The sequence below is a fragment of the Aplysia californica genome, unplaced genomic scaffold, assembly GCF_000002075.1.
Source record: "Aplysia californica isolate F4 #8 unplaced genomic scaffold, AplCal3.0 scaffold00040, whole genome shotgun sequence".
Classification (NCBI taxonomy): Eukaryota; Metazoa; Mollusca; class Gastropoda; order Aplysiida; family Aplysiidae; genus Aplysia; species Aplysia californica.
The window spans coordinates 872543-890951 of NW_004797310.1; the positions used below are offsets into that span (position 1 = coordinate 872543).

An 18409-nucleotide genomic window follows, 5' to 3' on the forward strand; every position below is an offset into this window, starting at 1 on the left:
AAAAAAAAAAAAAACACCCAACAACAAAAAAACAAAAACAAACTTTTCTACTTTGGTTAGCTGTGACTTAGATGCCTTTTTAGTTCAGTTTTAGTAAGAGTTTTACGACACTTGCAACACAATAAGGTTATATAAGTGCCAAAGATTAGAAGTGTTACAAGAGAGTAACAAACACAAAAAAGAATGAGGGGAGATAAGGACGACTGATGTGTGATAGGAAAAAAGGAGCAAACCACACCAGAGCACCCGCCAACCACCCGTTTAGATGCCTTTTCAGTCACGCTATTATTAATCAAATATATAATCAGTTTTGCTCAGGAGAGACTGCGTCGTACCGGCGTCTATGATGTGGTTGTGAGGCTAGTCGTAACGGATGGGAGTTCGATTTCTATGTCGGAAAAATTATTTTATCGAGTACTGATAATGGTATCTTCGTCTGTCTTCTGGGATGATGTATAGCTCTCAGCCCGTTTGGCAATTGCAGTGACCCCCGACAGGCAGAATTGAAGAAGCCTGCCTCCTGAATGATCCAGACTGTGTAAATAAACATTCTACAAATACATAATATTATAATCATTACAGTCTGCGATGTACCTACACGGCAACGTTCTTTTTTTAAAAGCAATAGTAAAGATCTTACACTGTATTTACCATTTTTCGACCTGATCGAAATAGTATACATATATATATTATTTATATATAGTACATCAGGAGGCCAGTTGCTTCTTCTTCCAATTCAAGACTAACACAGACCCAGAGCGATGCATCATGCCAGCAGATAGACAGAAATTAACAAGAAAAATGACTTCCCTACTCAGGAAGCAAGCTTGTCTTTGCATTTGCATCCAACGATGAAGAGACTCTCTAACTAGTAGGCTACTGGTGAAGACCACAAAAACAAAAAAAAACCCCAGACAAAACTGGACCAAAGGTGTAAAACACCGAGCTCAGTTTTCATGGCACGAAAAACAGACAATATATTAAAAAGTGAAGCCAATAGCATGTAAAATTTACACCTTTATTTATTTACATGGGCCAATCAGCTCGGAGATCATCAAGCTGAGCAGCCTATACAAAAACAATGTTAATATGAGTACCACTGTCCTGACAGCTATGCATACCTGTCAACATATAATCAAACTGTTTGGTGGTGTCAGTGGAATCAGAATACAAAGAAAAAAGAAAAAGAAAACAATTAACAAATCACTTCTTGTCTGTGGCACAACAATGGTTTCTTGTTTAGATGAACGGCTTATGACATAAAAACTAGGTGCAATACAATATGTGAGGCATCATGGTGAAATCAGGCGCTCGTCAAAATAACGAAATCGAAGAAACAGGCACTTTTCCACCGGCACTTTTCCACCAGTTTGTCAATTTTTATAGATTTTTTGTTTTTTGGCTCAACACATGTTATGTCCATATAAAAACCCATTTCAATGTGAATGTTACTGGAAAACATAGATTAAAGGCACAAAATGTGTAAATTTCCAGTTTTTAAGGACTCTCAAGCTATTCAAATTACCAAACTTTGGCGGCCATTTTCTCGCTTATTTTACCTCTGAAACCAGGTGACCCCACCTCCTTCAACTGCAAATATCTCAACTTCTATTCAAGAGAGATGGGTATTTTTTTCATTTAAAACAAGGCAAATAAATAATTTCAGATGATACCAATAACTTTACATGCCCGCAAATCGACGAATGCCTGATTCCACCACGTTGTGACAAATATATTTGATACAGAGTGATTCCACTACTTTTTTTTTCCCCTTTAACAAGCACAGACATCAGAGAACCACACCATATTATCATAAACACTTGAACACATTAAAATTCTTACCTTTAAAAAATTTCCAGATTAAATAACCACTAATCATAATTCTTTCATACCCCATAGTATGAGATCCATATTTGGTTTAAAAAACAGCTTTAAAAAGAAAAGCAAATGTTCACACCCATATTTGGCCAAGAACTAAATTAAAATTTAATAAATCTTGGGTGGATCCTTAATTCTCAAGGCAAAATACAATTCATTTGAAAGACAAATTCCATTTATTTTATACCAAATGCTGTGCTAGACATAAATGGGACATGAAAGCAGTTACAATAGTAGACCTATACTATATCAATTGGTTTCTAAAACTCAACAATATCATCATATGGTGGTCATAAATACAAAAGTATAGAATAAACAAAGAGGTTACTTTACGAGTAGTTTGAACACTAATGCACATATATGTGCACAACTGCTAATTTTTTTCTTCTCATCTACACCGTAATGGTATGCATATGAAAGCATCATTTTTGCAGAAATAACTTAGCACCTGAGATAGGCAGGGGAAAAAACGATCCCTGCCTCACAAAAGCAACCTACAGAATAACGAAGCTAACCACAATACAAGAAAACAAACAATCGAGGTGGTGAGTTCAGCCTGTGGCTCTCCTCACAAGGCACTGATTGACAACTTCCAGCAGGTGAGAGTTCTCTAGGGCAGCTGCGACACGCTCCTTGTCTGCTAGTTGTTTGTTCACTACAGAGTCCAAAGGCAAACAACAGAAACTTATTAAGGTACACCACGGCAGCCTAAAAAGTCGATTTTGGTATCCAAAACCGATTTTTCGATTTTGGACTATTTTAGTAGAGCAACATCTGCTTTATCGATTGGAAATATTTTCAAGTGTCCAAAACATCTATAAAGTGCTCACATATGCCATGTATTTTAACATTGTGTGGTAATAGAATGGTATGAATTCGTGTTTTTTAAAGTTTTCTAAAAACTATGATTTTCTTAGGGGGGTGGGTCACCTTGGCAGAGATATTTCTAAAAGTACTCGTCGCAGCGGAATCCAACTTTGCATGACTGTTTCTAGATAATATGTTTGCAACGTACTAAAAGATTATTGTGATATTGTAATAAGTCTTCCGTCAGTGTTAAAAAGATTGGCAGTATAACTCTGATTTGTGATCATGTTTTTGTCCAAGTATCGTATATGACACTAAAAGGGCAGTTACAAGAAAAGTATGAGACTTAGGAAAGTAAATCTTTAGTACGTTGCAGACTGTATATACACAAACTCTGTGTGACAATATCAAGGCTGTATCAATTCAATCTTTTTCAGAATCCCTGCCAACAATTTGCGCGAATTTTGGTCTGTCGAACCCTTTGCATCTAAAAAATTTAAAAAATTGACAGTGAAATCATATAGGGATAGTGTGTTTCTGTTTCTTGACCCATACTGGTTATTGGGAATCCCAGTACACTTAATTTAGAGCCCAAACAAAAATTTTCATTTCAGCTGTACCTAGTTCACCTTAATAAAAATGAAAGTAGGAACCCCAAAAAAAAAGGCTTAGTATTATTTTCTTCTTGCTCTCACGGCTTACTTACGTCAGAGAAAAGTAGTGAAAAAATCCTTTCCTTCACAATAATCTAGTAAAACATTGTTCCACAAGCAATTCTAAAAGAAAAGAAATGTCTTCATCAATCACAATACTGTAAGTAAGCCCATAAGAGTACTCCCCAGTCAAATCAACCACCCATCCAAGAAATACTGTTCACATACCATACCTGTACCACAATTCTGAAAACAATATGAAAAGAAACAGTAAATCTAAATTTACCTCTATAATCAGCTTGACTCATGATAGAACATGCAGAACACCCCCCCCCCCCCCCCCCCAAATTACACACACACTTACACACTCAAACTAGTTCATAGCGAAACACAAACATAAATAATCTACTCGCTTTCGTTTTTGTTGTTGTATCCTTCAATACAAAAGGCCGATATTCCAACCGGACCTTACTTTCCATCTCTGACTGAGTTCCCCCGCCTCTGCCATAGTGCACCATTGTGTTGTGATGGCACCAATCAAAATTCAGTCTGTCTAGCAAATACGGGTGAAGAGACAATGGCTGTAATGGCCAGGGAAACAAAAGCACCGAATGTTTCAGATCGATGTCAGCCCATCTGAGGCCCTACTCACCAAGCTTGTGATATATGATCAGGTGAAGAGCTCAGATGCGAATGCAATATTTGGAGCAAACAAACAAGCCAACAAGCTCACACCTTGGAGTGACCTTGTCTGGGGCAAACATCGTACTGTTTCTTTATCAAAATTTCCAATGGACATGTGATCGCATTCACAAGAGTGGCTGATCTGTGACACAACTGGCAGTACATTGGTCACAAATTTTAAGCTCCTTTTCGTTGATCAGCTGGGCCTGCCCAGGTTATTTTTCAATATTATGATCTGAAATGCCGAATCTCAGCAAATGTAATCCTTCAGAGTGGGGTCTTAGACTTAGGGGCTACTTTTGTGTAGTAAAAATTTTGTTTCCTTAAAACAGCAGGATCTTAAGTGGGGGGATCTTAGGTGGAGACTTACTGTACAGACATATTCATATTCATTGATCAACTGAACAAATTAGCGGAACAGAACCCCCCCCCCCACCCCCCACTGCATTACCTGCATGTTCTGAGTCATGGGTACCAGGAGAAATCTTGACATCAACCTGTTAGTGAAGAATGCCAATATAAATTTATAAATTAATAAATTATACAAAGAAGAACATTTCTCAACACAATATCAAGAAGAAACATTTCCCAATATACTATCAGTAAAAGATATTGGTTCAACAGACATAATCTAATGCTGTGTGTTCATCAACATGACAGTTTAAGCCTGCATGGTTGACAACAATAGGAGAAGTCGAAAAAAATTAAAAGTGGAGAAGCAAAAAGTGAAGCCAGGACAAATTTATATTGAAACTTCTTCCAGGATCTGAAGAAACATCTTTTTAGTCATTTGTATCACAGGCCATTTTTCAAGGATCACAGGTGCTTTAAATTTGATAAGTGTCACAATGTTGTGCAGTCAGGCCCTTGTCAACTTTAGGGCACATAGAGTTATAGGTATAATCTTAAAGCCTGTTAATTTGCCTTGTTTTTGAAGAGAAAAAAACAAACTCATTTGTCTTGAAAAGAAGTCGGGATATTTGTAATTGAAGGGGTTGGGGGTCGCCCGGTATAAGAGGTAAAATTAACAAAATGGCTGTCAATGTTGGTGGTTTCCAGAGCTGTTGTGCCCTTACAAATTGCAAATTTACATTTTTTTGGCTTTTGATCAACATCTTTCAGTAAAATCCATCAAGGAATCTCTTTTTAAACCCAATGGTCATAAAAGGTTTCGAGCCGAAAAAACAAATTCATAAAAAATTCAGACCAGCCAACCCTTCCACCACCAAAAATAGGATATTTCCACAGATTCCTCCCTAAGAATTGGAGTTTGGGGGAAAACACTGGCGTTTCCAGAACCCTGGTAGATTAAGTTTACACTATGAACCGACCGTGGCAAATAAATGTGTATTGCAATTTTGTCAGAGTGCTTGGAATATCTGAAAATTGACCAACCGTTAAAAAAAAGTCATCTTTTTTATTTCATTACTTTGATGAGTGCCTGATTTCACTACGAAGCCACACATATTCCCTTCATCTAAATTAAGCATTTGAAAATTTGACAATGCCCTCTCACATTAGTATATAAAATTCAGTTTTGTATAAGGCATAAGGATGGCCAGTTCATTTGAGGGCACTGAAAAAAATTGAGAGGTGGGTATGAAGAAAGAAGGAGAACGCTTTGAGAGTTTTTATTAGTGTTTATAAGCAATACTTGGGAGTTGAGAAAAAGTATTGGAAAAGGGATAGAAATGTCTTTGAACTTCCAAAGCCTTTCAAATTTTTGTTTGTATGCAAGCTGACTGTAGTGTGCACGGGATGGTGAAAGAATTCAGTCAGCAATTTGATTTTCTTTGTGCCAACAAAAACATTAAGATTAGATGCTGAGATGAACTTGCTCTAAAAGAGTCCACTGTTTTCCCGAAGATACCTGAAAAATAAAACGGATTTTTGAAAAATCCCAAGCTGAATGAACTCATTGGTTGTTTGCTAAACTTCCATCAAGAATGCTTCCAAGGTAGGGAGATTGGGTTTTGTCTATTAAATGAGAAAAAGTTGAAAAGGAGAGAAGCTGAAGATAGCAGTATAAGAACTCAATGTTTTTCAAGGACTTATGATTGAAATTTTATATAAATGGTGCAAATGAGTTCATTACACGTACGAGAAAAGACAACAGCCTTTTAATAGTTTCAATTAAATCAAAAGACCTATATTTTGACACCGAAACCGGAGGGAGACAGTGATTGTGATGTTACCATCACCTTTCCTCTTCTTGCTGGCGGAAGATTGGTCGATGAAGGAAACCACCAGAAGACACAGAAATGGTATACCCTGGACCCATGGACACAGTTGGACGATCTGGATTTTGCGGAAGACTTGGAACTTCTGTCTTACACCCAGGAACAGACGAAAGCAAAGACTTCAGCCGTAAACAGCCTATCAGAGTCTGTTGGAGTGAGGATCCACTCCGGAGAGTCAAAGGTCATAAGGATAGATGCACAAAGAAAAGAGCAGGTCACAACACAAGGCATGGCGCACGAAATCAGCTGAAATCGGGCCTTTTAGTTGCACCACAGCTCCCGCTGTCCACAGGTGATTAATCATCCCGGGCGATACCTGTTGACCTTTTTTATTGGGGTCATTTAACCTCTTTGCTCCGTTATAAACTGGGATGCGCTCTTGATTAAATTGTCTCATTTACTATCTCAATTGCAGTGGTGTCGTAAGACCCACCAAGTAGTTTTAAGTTATAGACTTAAGCACCACCATTTCTCCTCCTCTTAAAGAAAGCCCCAGTCTTCTACATATTGTACCAAGTGTTCCACATGTGACTGTTTGCTGCCTGTGTAACACCTTTTTCTTATTTCAAATTGAGGATGGATAATAGTTTATTGCGACAAAACGATGCATTGAATTTTTTTGGGATTCGTATGTGTGTGTTCATTAACAAATCTTATTTTAAGTGTGTAAATTTCAGAACTACCGCAGTTGTGGTTGTTAAGCTACATCAGATTTTTATGTTGGGCCAGCGAATTTACTAACGTAATTGCTGTATACAACGAAGACCTTAAAATGGAGCACACCCCTGAAAGTAATGTATCCACTTTAAACAGTCTAGAGTGCGTGGAAGACTGAACATTACAGGGAAGCAGAGAAAATCCTTTAAAGAGCCGTATTTGTGTTCGGAAATAGCCAGTGATCTCTTCCTTGTGTTTGGGTTGAGTATCAAAGATGACACTAGTGACAAGCACTACAAATTTGTGTGTTTGAAATGCTATAAAACAATCCATGACACTAAAGTCGAAATAATGCAGTGTCCCTACAAACAATAAGAGATACTTCTGACTGCAGTCAACACATTTGGTGTGCTTACAGTGAAAACAGTGATGCAAAAACATGCAGTCTGTGAACAGAAAAAAAACCTGCTCTCTCTTGACTGAGCCAAATTAAAGGCCCATGACCCCCAGTCTCACTCCAGCAGCCAAGAAAGATACACAAACCAAATTAGTCCTAGCTCCAACATTTCTGAGACAGACACAACCACACAGAGTACATGTACCCATACTCTCAGCACAGACTCAACACCAAAAAAAACAACCCACACACAGTAGAAATCAGAATTGCCACACCCACCCCCAGTCTGTTGTCCCAGTCAGTGACCAACACGTAGATGTGCAACATGCAGACACAATGATTAAGGACATGTGTGTATACATAATAAAACCTATAGCCTATGCCATAATTCGTACGGAGTTAAGTGAGGGAAATATGTGGATATTTACAGCAATGTGATGCATAAATCAACCATTTTGAGGTTACGGAAATTGCGGTAGCAGTGAAATTCGGTGAGTAGATACCCTTAAGTATTACATTTATGTCCCTTAAAGATGAACTAATCCTGACGCTCAGTTTTCTAATTATCGGCGCTCATTACGTCATAACTAGAAACGATAACGGGAATCAGACATGACCATCTTCCACTGTCTGTTACAACTAAACAGACTAATACTGATTCTCTTTGTTTTTGAAATATCATGAAAAAGGCTTGGAATTTCTGATTCCCGCATGCACGGATGTCTTTCAGTTAATATTATAGCATTAATTAGCTCTCAATTCAGAATGAAAAATATGATTTTCTAAACCTCCCGCGCCGTCACAGTGACCAAAGAATGCCCACGCGATGACCCCGCTCACCATCACAGGTCAGCGCGCCACTGGCTACCTGAGCTCTCAACTAAAGTATCCTGTTTCTGTGCGACATGAAGGAAATGCACTTGGTGCTGAATCCTTCTGCTATCTTGGGAGTATAATTGACAGAGAGGGAGGAATATGTGCTGAAATAAAGTCCCGCATTGGAAAAACACAGGCTGCTTTCATATCTATGAATAGGATTTGGAAGACCAGAGATATCTCACTTCGAACAAAGCGGAGGATTTTCAATTCAAATGTGAAGTCAGTCCACGTGAGACAAGGAACGCATTTCAGACTTGCATATAAAGGATCCAGGTTTTCTTGAACAAATGTCTAAGAAAGTTACTGAGGATCAGATGGAAATACAGGGTCACATATGAGGAAGTGTTAAGGAAAACAAGACAGATTCCAGTCAGAGATGAGGTAGGAAGAAGGCGTTGGCGATGGATTGGATATATTCTCAGGTAGTCAGGTAGCTGCATAACAAAGAAAGTGTTGGATTGGAACCCACAGGGTAAAAATTCAAAGGGAAGACCACATGGAACTTGGAGAAGAATCTCAGAAATTAATTGATGTACAGAAAAGTGGGAAGACATGGAATAATATCAAGAGGCTAGCCCAGGATAGAGAAAGGTGGAAAATGTTTGTTTGTGGCCTATACCCTGATGCAGGGTGAGAAAGGCAATGATGATGATGAAAAGACCTAAATCCTCATATTATAATCAACATTCAACATGGTTACTTGGCTTATCTTGAACTGCTGCTGTCCTAAATGTCTTGTATCCAACACTTCAATACAAGAGCAGGGCTGAGAGAGAAAAGTAAATGTAAAGATACATGTTGTTCCAATAAAAAAAAGCCCTTCAGGCATGTTTAGAACACTAAACAATTGATACCTTGAATCTGGAGGGCAGAGCCCTTAACAGTTTCACCCTGATTGAAAGTCCAATCAAGGTGGCCATGCTGCAGTGGGGGATAGTCGGGGTGAACAATATGTAGACCGCATTGGCATCATCATCAACCTGCAGAACGATAACAATTTACCAGGTTAAATTGCATCCTTAGAAATGAGTCTGTGTAAAAAAGAATGGATCATAGTTTTTCCAAAAGAGATTAGCCCTACTGAGCAGAATTTTGTGAAAATGAAGAGCATAATAATTCAAACCAACAGTCTAGACACTGGACCGGAAAAAATACTCGGAGACAAAAGTATTTGGGAAAGAGAAACAAAAGATGAAAAAGGTGGTGTAAGAGTAATCTTTCTCAACCCATTCAGTGCTAAGAAACCTCCTCTCCAATACAAAGTAGTTTTGTTACGAGGGCTGTCCCATGGAAACCGGAAAAGGTCCGTAAAAGCAAAAATCTTTGTCCTATTATAATAAAACTGTAACACATCATACCTCAACATGTGCTTTATTTCTCAATGTAATCACCATCCCGCTGGACACATTTTTTCCCATCGCTGGATCTGGGAGAAGATACCTTCCCTGAAAAATCTTTCGTCAAGGGATTTCAACCAATCGTTCACGGCTTCCACGAGGTCTTCGTCGTCGGTGAATCGTTGTCCAGAAATATGGCATTTCATTGGTACAAAAAGGAGATAATCTGTCAGGGCCAAGTCAGGACTGTGAGGGGGGTGTAGTAGAACTTCCTAGCCGAACCTTTGGAACCAGTCTTTCGTGACGTTTGCGGTGTGTGGCGTTGTGTTGCCATGCTGCAAAATGACCCCGCTGGTCTTTTTCGGCCCCAGGCCCCAACCCATCAAGCAGAGACCTTTCAATAGTGTAGCTCATCAAACTCTATCCTATAGACAGTCGACTTTGAAATGTTTAGCGACTCGCAAGTTTCACAAATTTTTAGGCGCCTGTCTCTTTGAATAAGTTCGTTAATGCGACTCATGTTATCTCAGTCTTGGCAGAAAAACAAGATCCTGGGTAAACTTTGTCATTGATATCGGAGTGCCCGGCTTTGAACTTACTACATCACTCATATACCTGTGACTTTGCCATTACTTTCTCCCCATAAACTGACTTTATTTCAGTGTGTATTTCTAGAGGTTTTGAGACCTTTTGCGGTCAGAAACCGAATGACAGACCTCACTTCTACCCTTGACCAATTTTCCAAGGGGGTAGCCATCTTTTTAGAACTGCTGTGCTCGTTTGGTTTGTGCGACGCTCATGGTGCTCAATAGGGAAATTTCTAAATGATTGTTTTACAAGTGTGCGTTTACAGAATGTGAAAATATTGAATAGTTTTCAAATTACAGCCAAATTCCGGTTTTCCGTGGGACAGCCCTCGTATAATTACACATGTATGTTACTTGATCAACTGAGAAGAATAATCAAAACAGAACAGAGGGCTTTAAGACTATTCAAGAAGCTTAACCATGCCTTCTTAAAACCACTCCCAGTGCATTATGAATGCTTAAGATCTGGATGCTTGATTTGGATACAACAAATATTCTAAACATATTTTTCTTCAAACTTAAATGAAATTATCAATGGTATATGGGAGGGGGACTATTCTGCGACAATTCTTGTCAGGAGTGATGAATGAGTGAAAAGGGGTAAAAGAAGGAGGGGGGGGGGAGGAGGAAGACATCAACATTTTTCAGTCCTGTCTAAGGTCTAAGGGAAGAAAAAAGGGAATGTATGTACTGAAGCAAATTTGATTTATTTGGGGTTCTTTTTAGGTTTGACCTGATCAAGTAAAGGACTTCTATCAAACCTTACATCAAGAGAGTAAAAAGTAACCATCAAGACACCAAACCTTAGAACACTCCACTACAGAAAAAAAAAGTTTCAGAAAGATTGTAATACAAGATCTGTAAAGTGAAAGGACAGTAGACTTTCTTCTGTGATGATGATACAAAAATGGTTACCTTAACATTTGATTCCTCAACAACATTCAGCTCCTCCAAAGTCAAAGGATGTTCAGGATCATTTATGACTCGGATAAGATCTGAAACGAAATTTACAAACAGATCATCTATCAGTGTGAGAGTATGATCTGACTTCATACTTATCGGCTCATTTCACATGCAGTCTCCATCAGAGCTCCGTCAGTTTGGAACTCTCTTCCCCAACCCTTGAGACATACAACATCTGAGTCTAAATTTTAAAAATCTTTAAAGACACATTGAATATTGAATGACATCCTTTTTAAGTCAATAGATTCATGTTCAAGACAATGTCATGTAAATGTCTATGTATCCCTTATGTATTTTGTGAATTGCAGTGTATATATTATTCTATGCTCATTTCGTGACGATGTGTAATCGTGTGCGCGTGATAAGCAAGTAGATGTGTGTGTGTGTGTGTGTGTACGTGTGTGTGTGTGTGTGTGTACGTGTGAGTGTGTGTGTGTGTGTGTGTGTGTGTGTGTGTGTGTGTGTGTGTGTGTGTGTTTGGCGTACATGTGTGTGCACATGTGTGAGTGTTATGTGTTCGTGAGTGTGTATGCGTGTGTTTGTGTGTGTGTATGTGTATATGTGGGTGTGTTTGTGTGTATATGAGTGTGCGGATTTGTGTGTGTGTGTGTGTGTGTGTCGCGTGCATGAATATTGTTCTTTAATGCATTTATGTAAAGGGCCTAGAAAAACATAATTTTCAGTACACAAGAGTCATTCCTGAGATCCCCCTCTGATGGACAACATTTGGCTAAGATCAAGCATTTCAGAGCATAATTTATGGAACAAAAACTTGGGCGGGGCGGGCCCAGCTGATTAACCAAGAGTGAAAATTTGCGATAATTGAACTACCCATTGCGTCACAGATCAGCAACTCTCATGAATGTGACCAACATGTCCGTTGTAAATCTAAATGAAACGGTACAATCTAGACGGTCAGAGAACGTATAGGGCACAATGTTTGCCCCAGATGGTATCACACAAAGGTGTGAACTGGCCAACGAGTTTGTCTTCCACAAACATTGCACTCCCATCTGAGCTCTCTACCTGAACATACATCACAAGCTGGGTTGGCGGGTGGGTAGGGCCTATAGTATAAGTCCATTTTAGACGGGATCACATAAAACTTTCACTTTGGACTCTTCCAGGAGCCCCTAACCATTGCACCAGTTTTCTCTGCACCCGAATTTGCTAGGCAGACTGAATTTTAATTGGTGTGGTCACAACACAATGGTGCGTAAGGACAGAGGCTGGGGAACTTGGTCAGAGACGGAAAGCTATAAATTTTGGTCAGGTAAAGGAGCTAAGCATTGGTCACCATGGATTCTCCCCAAGGTGTCGGATAAGATCCTGTTCACCTAAGATCCCGAATTATTCTTGCTTCCAAACACCAGGATCTGACACTAAGTGCCCATTGCGGATAGGATCAGGTCGGGTCGAGGGCTATCGCCTCACTCGGCTTATAATACCAAGATAGCCCTTTTGCTTCCTCAATCTGGCAAGCAAACCACCCCGCCCTAACCCGATCCCCAAATGGGCACCTCGTATTAGGCGAGACTACTGAACTCATCCATCCTTGGCCCGCCTCAGACCAGTCACGCAGACTTGAGCGCGAGTCCTTGCAATATAAAAGCCTCAAGAGTGCCCATCAGCATATTGGTAATTAGGCTGACACCTGTCTGGTAATGCCAGATATTTTGCAGCAAGTCGAGCTGGCGCAGTTCATTTAGTTTATCCAGGCGAATTTTTAAATCCCATTCGATTTACCAAAAAAAAAATTAGCGAAAGCCTAAAAATGAAAGCGTTTTCATAATGAGCGCAAAACTAAACAGGAGAGCAAATTGGCGACAAGTGCTAGACTTGGGCCGAGCTCCCAGAGATGTGTGAAGAAAATAGCAGACACCTAGTGAGGGCCATGCGCATGTGTAGTGTGTACCTTTGGCGGCCAATTCCCTGGCGATATAGCGGGGTAAACTTACATTAAATTAATTTTTAATGAGGACCGTACAACTCAAGCAGTTGGTGGGTGGCGGCGCAAAGGCGCTTAAATGCTATGTTCAAATCAAATAGGAATCCCTTTTCGTACATAGAGGCAAAGCCTGGCGGTAAGAGGGGCTGGCCTTATAGTTCGTGAACTTCCGCTCTCCCTCTGTGTGCGTGTGAGTGTGTGTGTGTGTGTGTGTCTCTCTCTTTCCCTTACCCCGTCCCCCGGATTTAAATTTATGTTCCCCGATGTAAAATGAATTTCTGCTTGAGTTTATGCGTTTGTGGCCTACTTCTAGAATCACCTGTGTTGGTTCTACACCAAAGCGTAGGCTAGCCTAGGCCTACATCTCATTCAAAACATACCCAGTTGGTAGCTCTAGATGTTCTTCCAATGAAATTAGTAGAGAACAAATTGACCCACTTAGACATGAGGAGCTCGAAAGGATAGCCAGGAAACAAGACTTCCATACTGTACAAAATCTTTCAAATGAGCCTGAATTTATGCAAAGTGATAAATCTATTACCTGATAAAAATAAGTCTATAGATAAATCTAGATCTAGTTTTGAATACCATTGTGCATGTAAAAAGAAGAATTTGAGTACAAAACATTCGGAAATTGACTTGTAGGCCTACTATTTCCTTTCGAACCCAGGAACGTGTGTAACTACTCGTTAAGACTTATCAACTTATGAGAGGGAGTTAGATCTATAATTAATTATTCACGTGTTCATAACACATTATGAATAGAAAGCTAAAGATAGTTAGTCAGTTAAGGCTATTATTTAGTATTTTTAAAAACATACTACTCCTTTCTGAATTTAGAATATAAAATTACACTTGTCTAGGGTTCTAGTAAAGATATGCATGCATACTCTCAAGAATTTTTAAAAGGCTGAAACAATAACAATCCCAGCGGGAGCCTAGAAAAATCGGCCAGCGCTCTGGGGCAGGTCACAAACGGTCACTCTTACAATTCAAAAATTATTTTCTATCATCCTATCAGCCTACATATATGTAGTACAGGCCTACCCGTTCTCAACACCCAGGTAGACCTAAGAATAGAAATCCATTGCATTCTCAGACCGCGTGAGAATAATACTTTTATTTTTACCCCGGGTGAGAATAACGACAGCCTAAAAAGAAAAAAGAAAAACAAACACACACACACGCATTCACACACCCTCACACACACACAAAAAACAACTAACAAACAAACACAGTCGCAGCTCTTTTCTTGTTGTTGTTGCTGTGGTTGCCCCTGGTTGTTTTTGTTGCTGTTGTATGCTGCTGATGTTTTGTTGTAATGTTTGTTGCCTCAATATTTGGGCTGTCTATAACAGATATAAAGTCAACGTACTCGACTGTACAGAAAGTCTTTGTGGATTTTTGCCACACACTTTAAGTTTGCCTTCTCAACTGTTTCAGATGATTTCTTCCTAAAGGCGAAAAAATTTTCATTTTAAATTCAGCAAAAGATTTGTCAAATTCGTCATAAGATTTGAGTGCCTGCTCTAGAAAGCCTAGGACCACCCAGCTGGGAAGCGAAGAGGAAATGGTAGAGATAAGATTCTAATCATCAACATAAAAGAGCTCCGTGTTCACTCTGTTGCAATTAACGCCATATTAGTTGTCACAGCGTCACTCTGTCGCAATTAATACTAGACTACCAATTTTAATAATTTTGAAACAACAAAGATTCCCATCCCAGTCAAGTGGACATGGGATTCAAAGAAGGATTGGCCTTCGTGGGAAACCAAAATGAGCATTCAGCTACTTTGTTTAATCGGAGTGTCCAAGTACACAGTAACCGGGCACCTAGTCTGTGTCTACGTAAACAGTAACCGGAATTAAAATAAATCAATATTTGTCCTGTGCTGTCACTTGCTGAAAAAAAAAAAAGTCATACAAGCGTCTTGTCGGGCTCGCCATTGTGACCCGTCAGTGAACCAGAGCATACGCATCACATTTTGTGAGAACCGGTTGGGGTCACCAAAGTTCATTCAAAGTTTGTGCGCTGCGAAGTAGCCTATAGGGCAGCGGAGGGCAGAATGGGGGGGATTATTGATTTTTTTAAAGGTACAGTCAGGGGAGGAGTGGGGATTCATCATGAAGGCAACACCGGAAGACAAAAATTGAACTTGGAGTTCTGAAATGTGCCTGGTTGCCGGTTACCGCGTACGTAGATATTGAGGCTACATGCCCGGTTACCGTGTACATGACACTGAGGCTAGCCTACGTGCCCGGATGCCGGTTACCGTGTACATAGACCCTGAGGCTAAGGTGCCCGGTCACTGTATTATAATTATCCAGTTAAATAAAAGTTGAGTGAAAGCTTATTGTCGTTATTCTCACGCGGTGAGAATAAAATTGAAGTTATTCTCACACGGACTGAGAATGCAGTGGATTTGTATTCTTACCTGGGTGTTGAGAACAGGTAGGCCTAGATCTAGAGTAGGCTAATAGGATGATATAAAATAATTAGTGAATTGTAAGAGTGACCGTTCATGACCTGCCCCTGAGAGCTGGCCGATATTTCTAGGCTCCCACAGGGATTGTTATTGTTTAATTTTTTAAGATCTTCTTGAGTCTTGAGAGTATGCACGCATAGCATATCTTCACCAAACTCTAGACAAGTGTATTCTAAATTCAGAAAGGAATTCACTAGCCAGAGTAGTATGTTTTAAAAAAAAAAAATAGCCTTAACTGAAAGGTGTTAATGAAATAATGTTTGTAATAGTATGTCATTATAATGTTAGAATTGGATTTGTTTATAACAACAATAACATGTTATCCCTTCAGAACCAACCATATTATTAAGGCACGCAGTGCCTTGACCCTAGACTTAATTTTTTATTAATTTTGATTGGTTAAACCATTCAAGAGTTAAATTTTCCATTACAGAACCAATAATAGCTACAAGGTGACGCTATTATAAAATATTTGCTCAAAAGATCATTTATAAAGTTTTCCCTCAAATCGACAATGGAGTGTCTACGTACACGGTAACCGGGCACCTAGCCTCAGTGTCTAACAAACATACATGGTAACCGGCAACCAGGCACGTAGTCTCAGTGTCATGTACACTATAACCGGGAATGTAGCCTGCCTTAATATCTACGTACACGGTAATCGGCAACCGGGTACGTAGTCTCAGTGTCAAGTATACAGTAACCGGGCAGTTCAGAACTCCAAGTTCAGTTTTTGTCATCCGGTGTTGCCTTCATCCCCACCCCTCCCCCGACTGTACCTTTAAAAAAAATCAATAATTCCCCCTATTCCGAAGCCCAATACTTCGCAGCGCACAGACTTTGAATGAACTTTGGTGACCCCAACCGGTATTCACAATGTGATGCGCACGCACAGGTTCACTTACCGGTCACGATGGCGAGCCCGACAAGTTGCTGTACGACTCTTTTTTTTTCAGCAAGTGACAGCACACGACAAATATTGATTTATTTTCATTCCGGTTACCGTGTATGTAAATACTAATACTGAGACTAGGTGCCCGGTTACCGTGTATGTAGACACTCCGAATCGACAATAGTTGCCTCCCGCGCTCGAGAGCTGGCCCGCCCTTTGGCGATTTTAGTCGCCTCGCGCGCTCAGCGGAGTGAGAAATCGAGGGAGGCGAGTTTTGTTACCTGGGGAGCGCTCAGTAAGGGGTCCAAGCCTATGATGCCCGAAACGAAATAAAAAGGGCAGAAATGAAAAAAGCGAGTGAGAATAGTAGGCTGTTGTTATTCTCACCCAGGGTGAAAATAGTATCCATTTTAACATTTCAAATTTTATTCTCACCCCGGGTGAGAAAAATATAACGAAGTGACTATTTCTCCGAACGTTCGGAGAAATAGTGCTGATCTTTATTTCTCCGAACGGTTTCCGGCTTCCGGTCTCGTGATTTTTTGCCTATTTATTGCGAGAGTTCGGCACTAACTTTCATTCTGCCTCTGGTCTAGGAAGGAACACCGCATGGCAAGCCGGCCTTCAGACAACTTTCAGTTACACCCACCACACACCCACCACCATCATGCACATATGTACACACACAAACTTATACACACACTAACTAAACATGATCAGTGGGCAACTTTTGAACATATGACGAGCTGAGCTGTGGATGGAGAGACAGTGTGAGTGACAGAGCAGGTGAAAGGAAGAAGGTACGAGTGTATCCACAGGCGACAAAAACTACAAGGCGACGACACCGACCCCCCTGGCCTGGTCCACAGCTCACGAACGAAAGGAATGTGGTTGGGCAGTAGGCAGTGTTTTCCTAATATTATTGTCCATGGTTCGCAGGGTGCAAGGGAATGAGTGAGATAATTATATCATATCCGAAATTTGCGGGAAAGGATGTGATTTCAGAGTGTTCGGAGAAATAGTGCCCAGCTTTATTTTCCCGAATGTTCGGAGAAATAGTGCCTAGCTTTATTTTCCCGAACGTTCTGAGAAATAGTGCCTAGATTCTAGCTTTATTTTCCCGAACGTTCGGAGAAATAGTGCCTAGCTTTATTTTCCCGAACGTTCGGAGAAATAGTGCCTAGCTTTATTTTCCCGAACGTTCGGAGAAATAGTGCCTAGCTTTATTTTCCCGAACGTTAGGAGAAATAGTGCCGGCCAAAATATAATCCAGTTTATCCTCACCCCGGGTCTAGATCTAGAATCTAGATCTAGATCTAGATCTAGATCTAGATTAGATCTAAATCTAAAAAAGATTGAGATTCTGGCCCTAGATTCTAGATCTAGAATCTAGATCTAGTCTAGTCTATAGACTCTAGATATATTTAGATCTAGACTAGATCTAGATATAGAATCTATATCTAGATCTAGATCTAGAATCTATCTAGCCTAGATTTAGATCTAGGCCTATTCATCACAGCTCACCGAAAACTTCTCGACTGTCGAATTTATCAGTCACATCATCATCTTCCTCTTCTGGAAGAACGTGTCGTTCTTTACGACGAAGAAAGACTACTGGGTTTGCATTGTCAAGTGACACCATATTACTCTTAACCTTTAAGTTTAAATGCTAAAAATAAAAGAGGTGAACAGATTCTCTTATGAGTATGGTGTGGGTGTCGACGGCTGTTTGCTTGCTTGCACTGCAGTGAGGTCGTGTATATTTTGGAGATGAGGAGAGTAATTAAGAGTTGTCTTTTCCTCTTAGATGTTTCTATGCCTCTTTGATAAACTAGATGGTATTTAAACACAGTCCAATTGCCCTAAATACCTCAAAACCTACAATATCTGCATGGTATACTTTCATCAATAAATATGAAAGACGGAAAACCATTTGTCAGAGTCAAATATATGTGCAGAGAAAAATTATTTTAAAACATATGAAAGTACGAACCAGGTAAA

General features: G+C 39.9%; 1 protein-coding gene across 1 annotated transcript; it reads right to left on the reverse strand.

Annotated features, from left to right (window-relative positions):
- Positions 1-1004: 1004 nt before the first annotated feature.
- LOC101859766 (cytosolic iron-sulfur assembly component 2B) lies at positions 1005-18182 on the reverse strand. Its single transcript, XM_005092053.3, has 5 exons — positions 17933-18182; positions 11035-11114; positions 9050-9175; positions 4474-4519; positions 1005-2533 (listed from the first exon to the last, which is right to left on the reverse strand). The coding sequence occupies exons 1-5, from the start codon at positions 18048-18050 to the stop codon at positions 2430-2432; spliced, it is 474 nt and encodes a 157-aa protein (XP_005092110.1). The 5' UTR covers positions 18051-18182; the 3' UTR covers positions 1005-2429.
- Between the last annotated feature and the right edge of the window lie 227 nt (positions 18183-18409).

Bases quoted from the DNA above. Each gene is read 5' to 3' on its own strand.
- LOC101859766 (XM_005092053.3), bottom strand. From the start codon at position 18,050: ATGGTGTCACTTGACAATGCAAACCCAGTAGTCTTTCTTCGTCGTAAA. The intron at 11,115-17,932 runs GTGAGCTGTGAT...ATTTCGTTTCAG, and splicing joins CGACAGTCGAGAAGTTTTCG to ATCTTATCCGAGTCATAAAT. The intron at 4,520-9,049 runs GTATCAATTGTT...CTTCACTAACAG, and splicing joins CTCTGCCCTCCAGATTCAAG to GTTGATGTCAAGATTTCTCC.